The sequence below is a fragment of the Eutrigla gurnardus genome (assembly GCF_963514095.1).
Source record: "Eutrigla gurnardus genome assembly, chromosome: 3".
Lineage (NCBI taxonomy): Eukaryota > Metazoa > Chordata > Actinopteri > Perciformes > Triglidae > Eutrigla > Eutrigla gurnardus.
In genome coordinates, this window is record NC_139917.1 from 7,497,098 (window position 1) to 7,517,716 (window position 20,619).

Below are 20,619 nucleotides of genomic sequence, written 5' to 3' on the forward strand. Positions count from 1 at the left end.
TCGAGAAGACCTTTGTGGACTAAATACTTGGCATTTCTGGAAAGATGACTCTGGCTAGGGTGACACTCGCGTTGTGTGCTCTCGGGCTCATTATTTTACGAAGACGTCGTCTCAGTAGGGAACGAGTAATACGGAGTTTACCATCGTCACTTCCACCCCGCCCACACACCGCCATTGGATACTCTGATTCGCTAGCACACCGCCAATCAGGGTATCCAATGGCTCAGACGTCCAACAGCCCACCTCCTCAGACTTCGCATGCTCAGTCTGATCAGACAACGTCCGCGCGGCTCCGAAAGCTTCCGACGCAGCTGTACACACCAAACATATGTGTTCCCGACCTCGTCCGAGCCTCTCCAAACGCTTCAGACGTCAAACGGTTGGGCCGGTGTGTTCCTGCCTTAACAGTGGCCGTTCTCAATGTTGGAGGTAAATAACGGCCGGTCTCTCATAAAGGTCGGGGCTATTATTCGAACCAATGTTTTTCTGTGCAGGCCTCAACATTATGCCCCCACACACCCCTCTCTTCTGTGCTCCTCCGAGCTCTATCGTTCTCCCCTCGCAGCCTCCCACCTCCCTCTTATTTTACACAAATAGTTCACCGAAATGCGTTTCTGAAAACATTTTAGGAGAGAAATATTCTTTATTTTAGATCGACAGCGGTCAGTTTGAAATATTCTCTCTCTCGAAACTCACCGCGCCGGCATTACACGGCTTCTTACATAGACAATGAATGGGAACATTCCCTCCGCTATGAACTCAGGCAGGACGCCGTTTAGTTTCCCGGTGTGTCCGGGACTTCCACAACATGTACAAAGCAGTAATAGTGTTTATTACGGCCATGAATGATGAAACATTATCGCTGTAAATGCAGCGGGTGCCGGTCGGATTTCTCTCTCACCCCGACTGCAGAACGTCCCCGATCCCTGACTGCTCAGCGATCGCTCGTCACAACCCCAATAGTAGCCATGCGGACCGGATGGCTACTATTGGCTAAAGTTTGGCTCAAGTGAAAAATCGTAGACTACAGCTTTAAGAAATAATTGAGTTGGTGATACAAGCATGAAAATTGACATGAGCTGTCTCAAAGGGTCATTTGACAAGAAACCACCCACACCGACTTGAAATTTGGCTACAGACCTGTGACAGTCCACGCTCACTACCGCTGGTCGATCTGTGCCCACCGTCTCATCAGTGGGCGTGGCCTGCGGAGCTGTGCATTGAGGGAGTTGTTGTCTTCCATGTGCCAAAAAGTCACTGTCTGACATTTCTCAGTCAAGAAGGCACCAAATTTGAAATGTATTTTACATTTTGACTACATATATGACCCTCTTTCAAATTAGATTTGTTTCCACCGGTGAAGTATGACTCTAAGCATTTTCTTGTTTGGTATATTTAGTTTTTGCGTAACATGTTTTTTTGTGTAGTAATACTAGTATTATAATATAGTTTAACTTAACTAAACTGTGGGGAAACCAGAGGACCAGGAGAAAACCCAAACAGGGAGACCATGAAACCCACACTGTTTGTTTTGACCTGAACCAGAACCTGGCTGCTAATCATTCATGGTCTCCTGAAAGAAGGGAATAGAAGAACAAGACAACATTTAAAGAGGACAGAGAGAAAAAGAGGGTATGTTTTTTTTTGTGGTAAGATCATTTGTTGCCAATTAACCAAACTAAACTGGGGAAACCGTAGCACACGGAGAAAACCCATTCATGCAGAGAGCATGGATCTCATTTAAGGCTTCCTGGGAAACACCTTGATGGGCCGCCTTGACCCTTTCATGTTCTGGGGTAGCATTGTGGATAATCTGGACATTATATCACCAACCGTGGGCTGGTCTTTCAACGCCACTTTTATCCTTGGGGGTGCGCCTCTGTTGGGAATCGGTGGGACCTTGGTTGGATGCAGATCAACCATAGAGCTGTGGATGCTGGACCCCTGCACTGCTGCAGAGGGACTAGTGACCAATCTGGGCAATGACAGGTCAGCAGCAGAACCATTTCTCTTGGTGGTGTCTGGTCGTGTCTGGCGAGTGGCAAATCTGTCCAGGAAACTGAAGTTGGGCTGCCCCAGATTGTTAGCATCATGATGGGCTCTGATGTTGTCCTTAGCCTTGAGAACTTCCTGCTGAACATACTGATTGAACCTTTTGTTGTCGTCAACAAGTAGCTATGCTCTGTTCTGTTCAGCAGCACGTTCCTCTTTTTCAAGTGGCTGGCAGCGATGCCGGCCCTGTTGGCCAAGGTGCTGTCCCGTCACAAAAAAAGATCAGAATAACAAGTACACATAAGTGAGGTCAAAGTGCAAATGAGGTGCTGAATATGTTCATATTGGAGAAGGTATCGTGTAAGGTAGAGGTCGCCGTGTGTTAAAAGAGTTAGTCACTGAGGTGGTGACATTGATGGCAACGAGGTCGACTGTATCTGGTCCTGACCATGCTGGGTCCCAATCAGTGTTGACAGTTACTTTGAAAAAGTAATCTGATTATTGCTTTTAAAAAGTAACTTAGTTACTTTACAGATTATTTGATTTTAAAAGTAACTAAATTAGATTACAAGTTACTTTATTAGTTACATTCAGCAGCTGTCGACAACACCCCCGCCGCCTCAACATGAAAACGACAACCGGTTTTGCCAAAACTCACTTTATTGGAAGTGCATTTTTTAACAGAACGTCCGCTTCGTTTCCACCTGGTGGGACTGGTAAGTTTGACTGCACCGCTGCAACTCCAAATGTTTCTTCAAATTTGACGTAGTGTTTTTGTAGCTAGATAGCACTTTGTTGCCTGAAAACGGGACTTGTCGCATAGGCTACTGACTTCACTCTGCAAGAAGAAAGCTGATATATTTGTATTAAGGAAAATGACAAACATAGTAACGCACAGTGACTTGGATGAGTAATTTTAATCTGATTACCGGTTTGGAAATAGTAACGCGTTAGATTACTCGTTACTGAAAAAAGTGGTCACTGGCATCACTGTTCACAATTTACAATAATTGTCATCAAAACTTCAGCAATAGTTTACACCAGAACACCCCTGCAGAGTACACTGTACACAATGACACAAAGACTAGTCATTCTGATGGCAGTGACACAGATATTTACTTTTGAGAGATGAACTAAGGATTTTGAGCAAGACTGGCTTTTGCAGGTAATCCATGGTGTTTTGCTATTTGTACACATTGTTTTGAGAAATGCATGTACTGTTTTGCAAATGTCGAGGATGATTCGAGAACCAAAGCGACTGAGAAAAACTGTAAAGTTGATACAAAATGAAAAATGCCTGAGATCACATCTGCGGCCATAAAGTGCACAGTCTATTTAATCATACGTGCAATTATTTTTTATCCATTCTATTCAATCATGTGCCAAAATATGATGTGTGGTGACATAGGCTAGCACCATCCAATAATATGACATCATCCATCAAACAAACTGAAAAGTCACAGACATCTGTAGCTCTGTATCGCGCTACATTCTAAGCCCGCACACTATTCAGCGGTCCAATCAGCAAGAAGGAATTGATTTCTCATCCATCTTGTAACTGCTCATCGCTCAAGTATTGCATATAGCTGGGACTGTAACCAGCTGTAAACCAGCTGCAACCTGTTGGCTGTGTGTGTGCAGCCGGCCTCACCAACAAACCGACAAATTATGACAACGTGTAAACATTTTTAATGGAAATCCTTACAAATCATCATTTATGAAGAGGCATTTTACACAGAAGAAAGTCAGATGAATTACTGTGAACAGCTGTTAATGACAAGTGGATTTAATGTGTCGGTCTCGAGGGACACAGTAGCTAACACCAGGTCGTTGAGTCAGAGCTCACTCACTAGCCTCACCCTTCTCAAGCTACACAACACAGGGTTTATCTGGGTGGGAAGGGGAAAGGTAGTGAGGATGTTAACATCTGCCAATCCACTGATTCCAGTCTCTCCGTCGAGGTACAGCGGGCAGTAATAGAGGGGCGCCTGGGGGGGAGTCAAGGGAGAAGCGCCATTTAAATGTGACCTTCTACCAGGGAAGGTATCGGTGGCGGTATTTGTGCTCCTGACTTGAGCCCTGACACAAACAAGGGGCAGCGAGCATGGCTGCAGAGGAACGGCGTCCTGCAGGGCTCCTAGCTGTGTATCCCACGATGCCCCTATCAGCTGCAGGCCACATAGATACACAGCGTCCAGGGGGAGTGAGGGAGGGTATGTAGTCTCACTCAGAACCTGGAGGTTAGAGAAGCACACAGAGAGAAATAGCAGGAAATTACATATATTCTTCCTCATTTGAAAATATGAACAGCTATTTCATTATAATACTGTTCACACCAAACGCAAAGCTCATTTTAAGCCTAGTCCTATGAATTCAAAGCGAAGTGAATGATGTGAGTCATGCAACGCAAATGTGACGAATACGAAACATTTGCTTCATTCACAGAATATTTGTGTGACGCTGGGTCGCAAAAGCCTATCAGCATTGAGATTCTCCTGCTGTCCTAATGATGCTGCTGGTCCCCCAGATGTCTAAGATAGTAGCTCACATTAGTCCAGAGACCAGACCAGACTATGTGGAGAAACCAGAGACTGTCTGTGGTCCAAACAACAAGTTCTCTGCCAGATTTTTGACTAGATGACCTTATTTGGAGTGTTGATGGAGCTGCTACGATGTTAGCGTAGCATAGCACTCATCAACCAGACTCCATTCAGAAAACAAGTGTTTTAAAAGTAGTCAGGTTGTGGTCTTGCAGACAGACCTAACAAAGCATGACATCACACTTTTTACTGATCACCATCAATATGGAGTTATTTCAGCAACCTTTTCATCTGGTTATTGATATTAAATCACAGATAAATAGTTTATTCTGGGTTCCTCCAGCTGTGGTAAACCAGCCCACGTGGGTCTTGCAGCTCTTGATGATGTCATGAACCCAGACAGGACGGTGTTTGGTTTCCTAGTGGATCTGGGACTTCAACATGTACAAAGCAGCAATAGTGGAGATTTCAGCCGTGATGGATTGACATGATTGAAACCTTGTTGATGTCTACATGGAAGTTAGACCCCCCTCCTGATGATGATCCCACGACAAACACAAATGATCCTGCTCGCAAGGTGAAAATTTGCATTGCGTTCAGTGTGAACACACCTTTAGTATATTTAACCTGAAGATGCAGGGCTATATCACTGATGTATTTGCAATTTACTCGGGCAGCCTCTCTCATCACTGCCACCAGAAAGCCTCTGGCATTTTTGAAAGCAGATGGCCGATATGCACTGGGAGGATCTGAAGTGTTTTGGTGCCAGAGATAAGAGCTGAGCAGCTCCGCCCTTCTCTCTAGGCGAGACAAGCTGGTCAGCTTGAGGAGGGAAGCAAATGTCGGCACGCGGAATTGACCAGGCTGCTGGAGCTGTGAGAGCAGCGAGGACACCAACTCGATGAGATCCTCCCACTCAGCCTGGAGGAAGTGACACAGGAAATGACTACGAGGAAGAGCTCCTGTGCTGAGGTTCTTGTGTGCGAGGTAATTGTTGAGAGCCTGCAGTCTGTCTCTGGTGTGGCTGTAGGCTGGCAGGGTGGCGGCCTGGTTGTACGGTATGTGGAGACTCCTCGCTGCCCCTACAGGAGTCTGGGAGGCCTGCAGTAGTCTGTTCAAATCGTGGCTTTTGATCTTGATCATTTCAGCCGCCACATCTGCACTGAAGCCCATCACATGGGGGTCAGTGATGTTCGCTGGATCTTGAAGACCCTGATCCAACATGTGCAGTAGTTCTGATGAATCTGAGGACATGAATCAGGACATCAGTAAATCAGCCTAAACTAGTCTCAAGAAGAACGTTCCTCTTAAAGGAGTAATCCGGTGATTTTTGACCCCATTTTCGTTGTCCCCAGGGTCATCCTGACTTATTAAAAGCAAAAAACTTCCAGGCTCGCTCCAATGCTAACCCATTGGGGCAAGTTTTATCTGCTTTCCTGGGCCTCAGAAAATAATTCCAAGACCTATGCAACACAGGTTGGGTCCGTAAGAGACACGACGGCGCTCGTTTAGCTAAAATAGTGTGGCGAAACGACATAAATATGTGTGTTTTGCATGGAGGTACTCACCTCAAATCACCCTGTAGACATTAGCAGTAGATAGCCGAGCGGCGCTCGTCCCTCCCAGTCACCGCAGAAACGAAAACGTTTTCCTCGTAGTTTTGATTTTGTATCCATAAAGAAACGATCGTGCGGTGCAGTCGTCCTGTCCGTAATAAATCCATGAAGCTGTTATGTCCATATGTATGACTATGTTACAACATAGCAACGACTGCTTACAGCTAAACAGCAGCCCGTAGCCAAAACAATGCAAGTCTCGCGCAAGTTTCCGTCTGCCGACTGCCGTCACTGCCATCTCCCGACGTCCTCACTCTGGAGCTGTTTTCAAGCCAATACAGTGACAAATCTTGGACAGTCTAGCGAGGGTCACTTTGAGAACACCTGGAGTCGAAAAACAGCGAGAATGGCAAGTAGTAGCTAGCTAGCTTTGGAGGCTCTTGCTCGATCTCAAGACGGGAACTTGCCCGAGACTTGCATTGTTTTGGCTACGGGCTGCTGTTTAGCTGTAAGCAGTCGTTGCTATGTTGTAACATAGTCATACATATGGACATAACAGCTTCATGGATTTATTATGGACATGTCGACTGCACTGCTCGATCGTTTCTTTATGGATACAAAAACTACGAGGAAAACGTTTTCGTTTCTGCGGTGACTGGGAGGGACGAGCGCCGTTCGGCTATCTACTGCTAATGTCTACGGGGTGATTTGAGGTGAGTAACTTCATGCTAAAACACACATATTTATGTCGTTTTGCAACACTATTTGAGCTAAACGAGCGCCGTGGTGTCTCGTACGGACCCAACCTGTGTTGCATAGGTCTTGGAATTGTTTTCTGAGGCCCAGGAAAGCAGATAAAAGTTGCCCCAATGGGTTAGCATTGGAGCGAGTCTGGAAGGCTGCCAGGCAGGTACAGATCTCGGGCTAGGCAACGTCAATTTTTGTCTGGTTTTTTGCTTTTAATAAGTCGGGATGACCCTGGGGACAACAAAAATGGGGTCAAAAATGACCGGATTTCTCCTTTAAAACACAGTTTTCAGTCTGACATTCACTAATTTGTTCTTAGGCAGGAAAAGAATCTACCCACACTCATGAACACAGTTTTGAGTGCTCACATGTTTTTTCAAAACTGTTTTTTATTCTGTCCTAAAGTTGTATAATATAGGATTTAAATAACAATATTTTTATTTATTCATTTTTTTTTATTATAATTTATTAAAGTTTAAATTATTATTTTCATTATAGTGGAAAGTGCTCATAGAGATCAAGGTTACAGTGAATACATATGAATCTAAAAGCTTGGGACAGAATCACTCAAGGCTGTTTCAATAATTTTCTCATAGATACATTTCTCAGTAATCCACTTAGTGTTCATTTGTTTTATTTTTTGTAAACATATAAAACACTCAATGAAATGTAATAAATAGGTAAGCTGTCTCTTTCATTACTTTAACACTTTCATTTCATATAATACATATATAAATGTCAACAAGAGAGTGAGAAAAATTTAATAAAAATGTAAATGTATTACTTAATAATAATCATTCGCTTATAGTAATGAATCTGAGGCAGATGAACCTGATCACTATAAGAGGTTGCCACTATACTTTACAAAGTATTATTCCTGTTCAAATAAACAAACCTTACACGAACACTTCAACAGAGTAATAGCATTTAATAATTGATATCTACAACTGGATGCTACTATGAGAGCTCATGTGGCGTTCACTTCCTGCAGGAGAATCTCCACTTCTGAATTATTGAAGGTGTTTTACATTTGGAGTCCTGGTCTCCAAGCTGTTTAGACTTTATTTGAGCATTTCAGCTTTCTGTCGTCACAAAGTCTCCTGGCTGTTTATGACCTGCTAATTAGGATCAACTGGCAGTGAGCACAGTGGGATTCATCATCATAAGAACACAGATACCAACAATTAACGGGTTTAAGAACACGTTATGAATCTGACGCAGACTTTTATTAGGAACTCTCTTATGAATAAATTGAAGAAAAAAACGGAGGATATTGGGAAATGAGGTCCATTGTACTTTGATAGAAATAATACTTGTCTGTAATGCTTATTGATAATGTTGCCTCATTTTAATGCTGTAATAATTTAACCTGCTCGACATCGTAGCTTCAGGTATGTTTAAAATGCAGGAGTGAAGAAAAACTCTTTGCACGATCCATTTCTCAATTCTTTCATCAATTAGCGTGTAAGATGTATAGTAGCTTACCAAAGTGGCCAGGACTGCTGGTAATATCTGAGAGGATGTGTGGTCCACTTCCCAACAGAGGTGACGCTCTGCTGAAGCAGGTTTTGGCGACACCTTCCACCACTTCTAGATCTGCAGAGTCTAATACGTGACCTCCATGTACTAGATTGACTGTGAATGAAAAGGTCAGCCGGTTAAATAATTTAGTCAGTGAAGTAAAGGGATGGTTGGATATGCTAATGGTACCTCACCTGCTATATACTGTAAAGCCTGGGCCTTGTCCTGGCAGAGACTAGCGGCGGAAAAGTGGGCATCCACCAAAGCCAGGAGGTCTTCCTCACTCCTTTGAAACAGAAACAACCAACAATGCACCAGCATGAACCCCTCCATCCTGACACATCCAGTCTCCAGTGTAGCAAGGTTTGAATATACTGAGAACTGGGCTGTGTCTTGAATCACTCACTCATTCACAGCTCCCTTCTCGCTATACAGGGAGTTGTGTATGGAGAACTCCATGGAGAACTATAAGGAGGACTACATAGAGAATTATGAAGAGGACTATATAGAGAACTATGAAGAGGACTACATAGAGAACTATGAAGAGGACTATATAGAGAACTATGAAGATGTCTATATAGAGAACTATGAAGATGACTATATAGAGAACTATGAAGATGACTATATAGAGAACTATGAAGATGACTATATAGAGAACTATGAAGATGTCTATATAGAGAACTATGAAGAGGACTATATAGAGAACTATGAAGATGACTATATAGAGAACTATGAAGATGACTATATAGAGAACTATGAAGATGACTATATAGAGAACTATGAAGATGTCTATATAGAGAACTATAAGGAGGACTACATAGAGAACTATGAAGATGACTACATAGAGAACTATGAAGATGTCTATATAGAGAACTATGAAGATGTCTATATAGAGAACTATGAAGATGTCTACATAGAGAACTATGAAGATGTCTATATAGAGAACTATGAAGATGTCTACATAGAGAACTATGAAGATGTCTATATAGAGAACTATGAAGATGTCTATATAGAGAACTATGAAGATGTCTATATAGAGAACTATGAAGATGTCTACATAGAGAACTATGAAGATGTCTATATAGAGAACTATGAAGATGTCTACATAGAGAACTATGAAGATGTCTATATAGAGAACTATGAAGATGACTACATAGAGAACTATGAAGATGTCTATATAGAGAACTATGAAGATGTCTATATAGAGAACTATGAAGATGTCTACATAGATAACTATGAAGATGTCTATATAGAGAACTATGAAGATGTCTATATAGAGAACTATAAGGAGGACTACATAGAGAACTATGAAGATGTCTACATAGAGAACTATGAAGATGTCTATATAGAGAACTATGAAGATGACTATATAGAGAACTATGAAGAGGACCATATAGAGAACTATGAAGAGGACTATATAGAGAACTATGAAGATGACTATATAGAGAACTATGAAGAGGACCATATAGAGAACTATGAGGAGGACTATATAGAGATCTATGAAGATGACTATATAGAGAACTATGAAGAGGACCATATAGAGAACTATGAAGATGTCTATATAGAGAACTATGAAGATGTCTACATAGAGAACTATGAAGATGTCTGTATAGAGAACTATGAAGATGTCTGTATAGAGAACTATGAAGATGTCTATATAGAGAACTATGAAGATGTCTACATAGAGAACTATGAAGATGTCTATATAGAGAACTATGAAGATGTCTACATAGAGAACTATGAAGATGTCTATATAGAGAACTATGAAGATGACTATATAGAGAACTATGAAGAGGACCATATAGAGAACTATGAAGAGGACTATATAGAGAACTATGCAGAGAACTATATAGAGAACTATGAAGATGACTATATAGAGAACTATGAGGAGGACTACATAGGGGACTATGAATAGAATTCTATATATGCTATTTTTGTAATAAATATTTATTGAAATCTCATTTGAGTTTTTCTGGTAGGTGGTGATGTTACACCTGATATTACACCTATAGTGTAATATAAATGATCATAACCTATAGTGTAATATATATGACCATCACCTATAGTGTAATATATATGATCATAACCTATAGTGTAATATATATGACCATCACCTATAGTGTAATATAAATGATCATAACCTATAGTGTAATATATATGACCATCACCTATAGTGTAATATATATGACCATCACCTATAGTGTAATATAAATGATCATAACCTATAGTGTAATATATATGACCATCACCTATAGTGTAATATAAATGATCATAACCTATAGTGTAATATATATGACCATCACCTATAGTGTAATATATATGATCATAACCTATAGTGTAATATATATGACCATCACCTATAGTGTAATATATATGATCATCACCTATAGTGTAATATAAATGATCATAACCTATAGTGTAATATATATGATCATAACCTATAGTGTAATATAAATGATCATCACCTATAGTGTAATATATATGATCATAACCTATAGTGTAATATATATGATCTCTCTGCCCACATTAACATCAGAATAAAGCACATGGGTGCATTTCCTTACCAGCCGTAGATCCTCCCTTGGCCTAAGTGTTTAAAAGTCTGTCTCTGCAGTAACACCGAGTGGAAGACGGCGCAGCAGTGGAGGAGCTCCATGTCGTCTGCTGTGACAGCAGACAGTGATTGACAGCGCATGACGGATCCCAGCTGTTGCAAGGAAGAGCTTAGCTCCTCCTTCAGATCCCAGGGAGAGTCACAGACCAGAGGCAGGGCACACGCTCGCACCACATCTGTTCAATAATATAACATAATAATTAGCATTAAATCATATGACAAACAAGATGATTGCTTTACCCAGATCAATAAATGAGAATTAGGAACAATCATGTTGAAGATTGTGAGATTGCTTCAACTGATAAAACGGATATGTTATTCTGTTTGTGGAAAGTTGAACAATAGTAGCAGCTTGGCACCTGCTGGTGGCAGTAGTGAATAAGAAAGACTGCTTCATCTTTGGGATGGAAACATGTCATGTACCTGGTATGGAGCGTGATGCAGATTCTTGAGTTATAAACCACAACCTGAAGCGTTGCTCCTCTGTGGGACAGGTAAGCAGACAGAGACATGAATAGGAAAAGTGGCTTTCTATTCATGTGTTAATGGTCTGATTGACCACCTACCTCTGGAAGCAGAGATCAGCTGACTGAGGTGAGCCACAACTTTATCATTCCAGCGTTCCAAGAGGTGACAGTTGTTAAAAACCAACCAGTGGCCGTCGTTAACAGCTTGGTCCAGCATTGAGAGGATGACATCAGTGTCACATGGTGCACCGCAAGAAACCACCTTCACCTCAACCTAAAACAATCAATTACACTTGATAATAACCATCATTCATAAAGAGCAAACTAATACAGCAGTTCACTAAACTTCATCCATCCATTGTCTACCGCTTATCCTGTATTCAGGGTCATGGGGGGGGGGGGGGGGGGGGGTTATATACTGTATATATATATATATATATATATATACAAATTCTTAGAGATTCTATAGTTGATGCTGATGCTTAACAATTGGTTGCACACATTAATCACTTCCTGTAGTGTGTGGCCAATCTATGTATGTAATGTTAATACATGTTAATACATTACACAATACATTAATATATTTAAATGTATGAGATATTTGTTATACTTTGTTGATGGTAAATAACTGGTTTGTAAACGGTCTATAAATATTATCTAGATGGAATTAATCAATTTGCAACTTTTTCGATTACAAAACACTACATAACCACCAGCACAAGAGCACATTTAGGCAGCATCTTGAATTGAATATCATGAAAGTTGCAGCAGTCAAGGGTTTGTTGCTCTAACAGAGAAGAAGAAGATCACCTATAATACCATATAGAGTTCACAAACTACTGATAGAATATCAGAAATGACAGCATTAATAATAATCAGTAAAGATGAATGATCATTTCATTATTTAACAGTAGAATGACTTGGTGGTGTATAAAGCGTTGCAAAGATATTCAGTGAGTACAGCTTTGAACTAGAACCCAGATGTGAGTTACCTGATTTGTTCCTGCTGCACGGTGGGCCAAGCTGTTTATTAAACCAAGAGGCTGAATGCTTTTCCACGTTTCTCCTCTTTGAGTGTCCAATGTCAGGATGATGGGCCCATCATGTTTGATCAGACAGCGTGAGAGGGCCTCTGGGTTCCCAGTGTGAGGGGCCAGGGTCCCTGCTGCCTGTCCAGGCAGACAGAGGTGGTAGGCGGCCAAAGCCTTAGCCAGTCCCTCCAGGCAGCTCGGGAGCAACGTCTTCCAGAGGAGCGCTCGCTGAAACAGGGACAGATGGCGGTGAGAGTGACAGGGAACAGCGCCCACTACAGTGGAGGAAGGGAGGTGCAGGTATTCCTGCCACTGAACAGGGCAAGTGGAGAGAGATGCAATCAGCCCTCTGAAGACTGGGATCTCTTCCAAGCAGAGGAGCTCTGGGAGGATATGCAGGGGTATCCAGCTGGGCAGAGCGCTAGTGGACTGTAAGACGGCAGGGTTAGAGACAGGATGTTGTATGTGTTGAAGGCCCCTGAGGAACGCCACCCTCTCAGCCTCGGAGCAGAGCTGGTTGTGTTGGAGCAGAGCCACAGACAGCAGCAGCTCCAGAACAGGGACATGGCTCTTCAAGAGACAGGGCCTGTACTGAACCAGCAGTTGAGCGACCATCCGGTTGATGACCTCTGCTATTACACCCCCTGGCACTTTCCAATTGGTGCCTGACACTAATGGTCTGTCCTTCACAATGAAGGCCTCTTGTATAACTGTGATGAAGCAGCGTAGGGAGAAGTAGTAGGTGGAGGAGAGGCGGGACACCTCCTGCAGAGCTTGGTAGAAAGCTTCAGCCAGCCTCACCAATGGGCGGAATGGTGCCAGCAGGGACTTGTGGTGCTCCAGCTCCTCACTCAGCTGCAGGATCTCAGCCTGCAGCCTCTTCACTGCATCTTCACAAACGGCCACACGGGGGAGAAAAGCCGGGTCCTGCAGCAGTGAGGTGTTAGACTGCAGGATGTAGTCCATCAGAGCATCCTGAGACAAGATAGAGTACAGTTCACGGATGTAAAGCAGCTCCAACAGCAGCAGACAAATGGTCAGCTAAAAGGACTTAACTTAAAGGTAGAAAATATTTTCACAAAAGGTCGGTTCAAAGATAGTGTACAGTATCCTCATCATGTTAGAGTCCACATGTTCTCCACTAGGGTTGGACATGACCAGACGCTTCATGATATGATCACAATACTATTACTTATTATTTCTGCTTCGTTCCTGTTTAGGTAAAAGGTCTAGGTCAAAGCCTAAAGTTCATGCCCATTAGGTGTTACTCACGTAACTGCTTCAAAGCAGCTAGACTGGCACGCCCTCAAACAAAGCTAGTGGAGTGGAGCTGAGCATGAAGTACAACTCTTCAGAAGAAGAAGTCAATGCAAGCTGCCAAAGGCAGCGAGATGTGTCACTGCACTGCTCTATGGACATGTTATAAATTCCATAAACAAATGCTGACTAGCCATGGCTATACCACACTCAGCAAAGCAAGAGAAGTGAGTCTCAAACACTCTTTGAACCATGCAGTTTTGTTTGATCAACAAGACATTTCATTCAGTGCATCCTATGAGACTGGAGAACAAACAGAAGCAGTGTAAGCAGTGGGCTCGTCACCTCTTCTGCCATCAGTCTCTCCTGCAGCAACTGCTTATCATTCTGGAACTGCAAGTGTCGACTCAGCAGCGTTTTACGCTCAGACTGCAGCAGCTGTGTCAGCATCAGCTCCTGGATCTCGTCTGAGCTCAGAGAGAGGTCGACCACGCAGACCTGAGCCAAGATGGACGGATGGATGTCTACAGAGCAAAAGCAGGAAGTGAAGCATTGCTTTCAGATGATTTACAAGAGCATCCATTTAATTCCCCTCTAACTCCTTATGTGGAGAGTATTACAAACTGTCCTAATACTGTATCTCATTATCTTAAACATTATTAGTATATCTCTGTATCACCAATAGGGTTTTTCCTGTCTCAAAATGAGACTGAGGTGCTACCATCATGATCATGTGCAGTGTAGCGGCGTGTCTTCATGGTGTCAATATTTAATCTTTTTTGGGAGTTTCTCCCATTCCCAAACGACAAAAATCTACTGAATGCAACGCTTGTTAGACAATAGCGTATTCCATGAAGACAGCCGTGAAAGCTTTGTCAAGAGCCAGGGCAGTAGGGAGCCATCTCGTAATACTCGGGAACAAATACACTCCTTATTGTACTGGGATAAAGAATTAATTTGAAAGGCCTGCACTTCTGCAACATAACACACCTAGTGAGCAACGTTAACAGAGACAGCTCTATTGACAAATCTTCTCACCAGTGTGAAGCAGTTGGGCAGGCAGATGGGTGCTGAGGAAGAGGCAGAAATCAGGGTGGGTTGGCTGAAGCTGTTGTTTGAACCCTGGAAGGCAACATCCAGCAGAGCGGACCAGTCTAGCCAGAAACTGTGGACTGGGAGTCGCACGTTCCAGGTGAGTTACCAGGACTTTCAAACCTGCAAAACAAAACATCAGAAGGAGTTCTGGCTGAAAGGGACACTGTAACTGTTAGAGATTGCTCAAAGGAACTATTCTTCTATTGTTTTTCTACCTTCCTCTGCAGCCTGGTCCAGCTTGTCCAGCAGTTCTGGATCATCAGCACAAACCACCAGCCCACATTCTGTCTCCTTCTCAAGCTTGGCATTCTCTCCTGCAGAGTGCACACATATTGAACTGGTTTTAAATTGTAAGATGATTGGTGTGAATGCTGTTTTTCACATTCAATTTATAAGATTAGGATTATTCTTCCAAATGTTTCATTTCATTCCAACATGAAAATGGTCAGCTCAATTAGAACAGGTTTGCTATTACTTCTCTCGTTCATACCTATAACACAATCAGAAATATTCCAAGTTTTCCGTGAAATCTTCCCCATTAAAATGATTGGACAAATGTTCAAAGTTGACTTGACACATTCATGCAATTTCATGTATATTTCAACTGCTATCTACTTCCACATCACTTCACACATTTGCAAACTCCGTTTAAACTTTCTTTCCTATGCAGCATTGTATTCCACATGTAATTGTCATTTAAACTTTTGGACATTAAAAAAAAACAGCAATTCATAGCGTCAGCTTTTCAGCATCCATCCGTTATTTCTGATATGTTATAGAATGAAAGATGAAGTGATTCAAACAAGCCAAGGTAAGGTAAGTTGCTTTGGGAATCAAAAGGTGTGTTCACACCAAACATGAAGCAAATGTTTGCCCTGCGTTACTCACACTAGTTTGACCACAGAATAATTTGTGTTTATTCACGTCACTCGCAGGAGACACTCTAGAGAGGAGGGGGGCCCTAGACCCCAACCAGGTTTCCTCCATCACACCTGAAATCTCCACTATTGCTGCTTTGTACATGTTGAAGTCCCAGATCCACCAGGGAACCAAACCCCGTCCTGTCTGGGTTCATGACATCATCCAGAGGTGCTCGTGGATTTCACCAAGCTGTGATTCACTGGATCTAGCAAGATGCACGTGGGCTGGTTTACCACAGCTGGAGGAACCCAGAATAAAGTATTTATCTGTGATTTAATATTAATAACCAGATGAAAAGGATGCTGAAATAACTCCATAATGATGGTGATCAGTAAAAAGTGTGATGTCATGCTTTGTTAGGTTTGTCTGCAAGACCACAAGCTGACTACTTTTAAAATGCTTGTTTTCTGAATGGAGTCTGGTTGATGAGTGCTATGCTACGCTAACATCGTAGCTGCTCCATCAACACTCCAAATAAGGTCATCTAGACATAAATAAGACAGAGACCTTGTTGTTTGGACCACAGACAGTTTTCTCCACATAGTCTGGTCTGGTCTCTGGACTAATGTGAGCTACTATCTTGACCTCTGGGAGACCAAAGACAGATAAAATACATGTTTCTTCCATTGCTGATTCCTGAAATTTCATGTATTTGCCTCATTTGCATTACCCTGTGCAAATTTGAGTTTATTAACAAGGACTTGCATGCAATATCGCGACAAAATGTGCTTGGGTTTTGGTGTGAACACAGCATAAAGGCCTACCTGTGTGGAGGCAGCTTAAATGTAGAGGCTGCTGGGAGTCTGCGAGTAGGGGCCAGCACCGAACCCAGGCGCTGCTGCAGCCCCACAGCAGCAGCTTCACAACCGTTCGGGCAGAAGGAGCATCATGAGACAAACCAAATGCCTGGCTCAGAGGCAGCTGCACCCTCTCAGACACATGAATAGGAAAACTGAGAGGGTGCTGAGAAGTTGCAGCGTCAGCGTGTGTAAACAGGGAGGTTATAGGGCATTTAGGGTTTATGTTGATGCTTCCTGTCTGACATAGCTCCCTCCATTTGCTCAGCAGTTCTGTTCGTATATCAGGCCCAAAGGGGCCTAAATAAGAGATGATTGCAGCCAGGATGAGGGCATCTCCTAGCAAGTTTTGATAATTTAACTCTGCCTCCTGAGGGAAAAGAGAGAAGTCATAATCATTTAAATAAAAAATACAAATGTTAAAAAATAAAACCCAAGGACAAAATTAAAGCTACTACAAGGAACCTTAATTAGGTATTGATTTTGGTCCCTGTGAACAAAAGCTCCAGAGTCCCTTCAGAAATCCTCTCTCAACGGTATGGTCTGGGTCTCATTGTACAGCCCCCTGGCATAAACAGTCTATGCAGTTGTAGGAACAACAGCTCCTTGATTCCTCGACTCTCAGGAATGAATTTGTTTAATGCACGGAGGATGAAACACAAACAACTCAGGAACAAGAGTTGTGTCGTGAAGAGGGGGGCCTTCTCCTGTCTCTCCAGATGAGACCTCGCAAAACAAAGCCATTAGACTGTCTCAAGAAGGACAGTCTAATGGCCCCCCATCTTCCTTGAATGGAGTGGGCGTTCGTCCAAAGAACAACGAAGAAAAGGAAAGCTCTGCTCGTGGTCTGAGGAGGAGCTCTCTACTTTCACAAATCCAGGTCTGGGTCTGGCTACGGTGGACTGGTGGTTTCCTAAGGCTCTGCTGGAGTCTGAGCTGAAGGAATTTCTGGTAAACCTGCATGATTTCATCTGATTCTCTGTGGAATCCAAACCGGTGAAATTAAGAATAACTATTTAGAATCACTGATATCATACAACGGGTGTCATCATTTATCAATTATGTCGGCCTCTCCAGTATACAAAAAATTGCAGAAAATGGTGCCAATTGTTGGTGCTGTACGGTAGTTTATACCTTAGAAGCAGATCAACCGGCTTTAAAAGTGACTTCTTTTCTTTTCAAGTATGTGCTGTGTGATGGATCTAATATTTGCAAAAGTGTAAAGGTTCCTGTGCATTGAAAAAAGGGACGAATCAAAAATGTTTGGAAAGTCAACTGATAAATATTTAAAGAAACCGTGAAATGAACTAATACCTCGTTGTTCACAATGACAGACTGTGAAGATTATCAACTGTCATTTCAAGAAAACTGAATGTTTACATAATAAACAGGAGGTTTTCATTCAAATGGTGGTATTGGTATTGAAGTCAAGGTATTGTTATGTGAATCAAACGATATCCAGCCCTACTCGCTAACGATGTTGTCTACTTATGTAGGTCATATAGAGGCATTGGGATCATATTGAGACTGTTTCATAACTAATGAAGAGTTATGAAAGTAACTTGAAGTGGCATGTTTAAGTGCGTGTACCTGAGCAGCTGCTCTCCAGTTTGTGACACGTGTCTCCAGCTGCCCTACAGCTGCAGCAGCTTCTCTTCGGGAGCTCTCAGCTGTGTGCAGCGCCACCACTTCCTTCTCCAGTTCTGTTCCTACCAGCTGTAGCTGAAGCTTGACCAGGTGCAGTTGACCTCGTGTCTCGTCGGCCGCCTCCTCCAGCTGAGTTTTGAGCAACCGTAGGTGTCGCATAGAGCAGCACTCGTACACGGCCTGGACCCATCGACACAGGGACTCGCAGGCTTTGCTGACCTCTAGCACAGACTCTGGCACAAACTGGGGACTGTGGACTATCTGGCCGAGCTGCTGCAGCTGTTCGTCTGTCACATTGGAACGGTCAAAAAATTCCAACTCCTGAAAGATATACATATATTAGCAAGAAAGCAATCCCAAAACACCCTTGTGTGCCACTGCATGCAGAACAACTGCTCCATTTGGGCCTCTGTCCACTGAGCAAGTGGTCACCTGTCTGCCAGAAAAAGAGTCTGAGTGGACTTATAACCATATTTATGACATAAATCTAATAGAAATATTGTTCCACACACCTGGAAAAAGTTGGATTGTCCAAGAAGCTGCTTAGCACTCTCCCAGCCTGGTGGACGATTAAACAACAAACAAATGGCGTCCAGGATTTTCACCACTCTATCAGGTGGATCCCTGTAGTGGCGAACCTCCTCAATGTCAGATGGATTCAGGCAATTAAGAATCTCAAGGCCTGACACGAACACAGGTCCCATCTGGAAAAATATGATACAAAACATTTTTTATATAATGTCTGGAATATATAAAAACTGGCTAAATGATGTAAATAATGTAGGGTTTGTTGAAAAGCTATGTGACAAATAATTGAACTATGACTGTGCAAAAAGTATAAATGCTGTGACAAAGTTGAATTCACGTGAGAAAGTCCTAATCTTTGTGAACGTGTCACAGTTTGAATGGAGTTTCTATTTGGAAGTGTGAATGACTAGATGAGCTTTAAAAATGCTTGAAAAAGTGTGAATATTGAGGACTTTTTGAAGATGCCGTAATCTGCTTGAATGGGAAAACATCCGTAAAACATCAAATATCTCTGAAATTATGAATGATATCAATTAGAAAATAGAGGCAGTCGATTCCCAATAGAGATGAACATTCTGTGTTTGAATGTAGTGAATAAAAATGTTGAAGGAGTTAAGGGCCAAACTTTCTGACCTGGAAGATAAAACTAGAAAAATAAAGAATTCCGTGTGCAGAAGAACATATGAACGCCTCCTGCATTTACAACCAATTGTAATAATATTTTAATTTTATATGCTGATATTAATAAAACAGGGAACATATTTACCTGTTTCTGAACATGATTTATCTGGTCCTCAAAGTGATGCACCCTGTTCTCCTCCTCAACACATTTGTGCCGGACTTCCTCGAGCAGGCTGCTCAGATGGTCTGCGGCTCTAAGGTGCTCCTTCTCACGCTGTTTGTACTGCATGGCTGTGTTCTTCATAACATCCAAATGAGACAGAACCGTGGCAACTCTGAAAAAATACAATAGTTATTGCACACCGACACAATAGGGTGTCAAGTAAATATAAATATATAGACCTGTACATTCTACTGCAATCCACTTAAACAGTGCTGCAACACATTATTAGTTTTGTTGTAACAGTTTTGTTGTCAGTTATAGTTTGTGCTGCAGCTGTATTGGATTGAATGATTTCTTTGTTTCCATTCCATCCATTGATTCCACTTTATCAGACACTGTAGCTCACGGTAGTATAATGAGCAACACATTAAAAACTGGAGACCATAGACTGTATATAAGAAGTCAACGTAGTCATCATGACCCGTTGGTTTGTGGACTATGGTTTTGAAGCCTCGAGTTCGTCATTTTGTCTGTCGCAATCTTGGAATTTTTGCAACTAGTGAACGGAAATGACAATATGTGGACTGTGGCGGAGCGACGGGTGGATCTGACACAAGGAGCGGGGTGGCCCTGCCAGATTTACATTGCTGAGGCATTCTGGAGCTTCCTGGCAGAGCCCAGGGGAGGAAGGTGTGGGGACGGCTCACAGGAGCAGCCTCAGCTAGCGGAGCAACGCCGCTGAGTAGGGGTCTGGGTTGATTAACGGGCTGTGTTATACTTCACAGTAGGCGGCCGAGAGGGACATGCTGGAAGAGGCTGACGGAGTACTGTGGCTTTGGTTCAGGCGCCATAGCCGGGTACGCATGGATATCCAAGACGTGTCAATTGGTTACGTGAATAATGTGTTTATAAAAGCAAAAAAAAAGAGAACGGTCAACCTGTGTCACTGCAAGAACCCCGGTTGGCAACGGTCTATGCCACACTGTTAGTTTGTAGTCACATTTTGGTAGGATTCTTGGTGGTGGCAAGGGTAGTTTTTGTAATCATGTACATCAATCAGGCACTCCCACACACACACACACACACAATTGTATAACTTAACAATTGTATTGACTGTTCGGT

At 42.5% G+C, this 20,619-nt stretch overlaps 1 protein-coding gene across 1 annotated transcript in view; it reads right to left on the bottom strand.

The window, feature by feature from the left end:
• Positions 1-3,695: 3,695 nt before the first annotated feature.
• Positions 3,696-20,619, bottom strand: part of dnhd1 (dynein heavy chain domain 1) — a gene marked incomplete at its 5' end in the record, with an annotated part of 37,015 nt that continues 20,091 nt past the window's right edge. Inside the window, 15 exons of the mRNA XM_084005508.1 lie at positions 3,696-4,226; positions 5,160-5,776; positions 8,321-8,470; positions 8,551-8,642; positions 10,921-11,146; positions 11,394-11,453; positions 11,537-11,711; positions 12,430-13,443; positions 14,071-14,249; positions 14,764-14,940; positions 15,036-15,134; positions 16,506-16,908; positions 18,129-18,506; positions 18,698-18,889; positions 19,480-19,669. Coding sequence (XP_083861634.1) covers positions 3,828-4,226; positions 5,160-5,776; positions 8,321-8,470; positions 8,551-8,642; positions 10,921-11,146; positions 11,394-11,453; positions 11,537-11,711; positions 12,430-13,443; positions 14,071-14,249; positions 14,764-14,940; positions 15,036-15,134; positions 16,506-16,908; positions 18,129-18,506; positions 18,698-18,889; positions 19,480-19,669 — 4,351 coding nt within the window. The 3' untranslated portion in view covers positions 3,696-3,827. The remainder of the gene's footprint in view (positions 4,227-5,159; positions 5,777-8,320; positions 8,471-8,550; positions 8,643-10,920; positions 11,147-11,393; positions 11,454-11,536; positions 11,712-12,429; positions 13,444-14,070; positions 14,250-14,763; positions 14,941-15,035; positions 15,135-16,505; positions 16,909-18,128; positions 18,507-18,697; positions 18,890-19,479; positions 19,670-20,619) is intronic.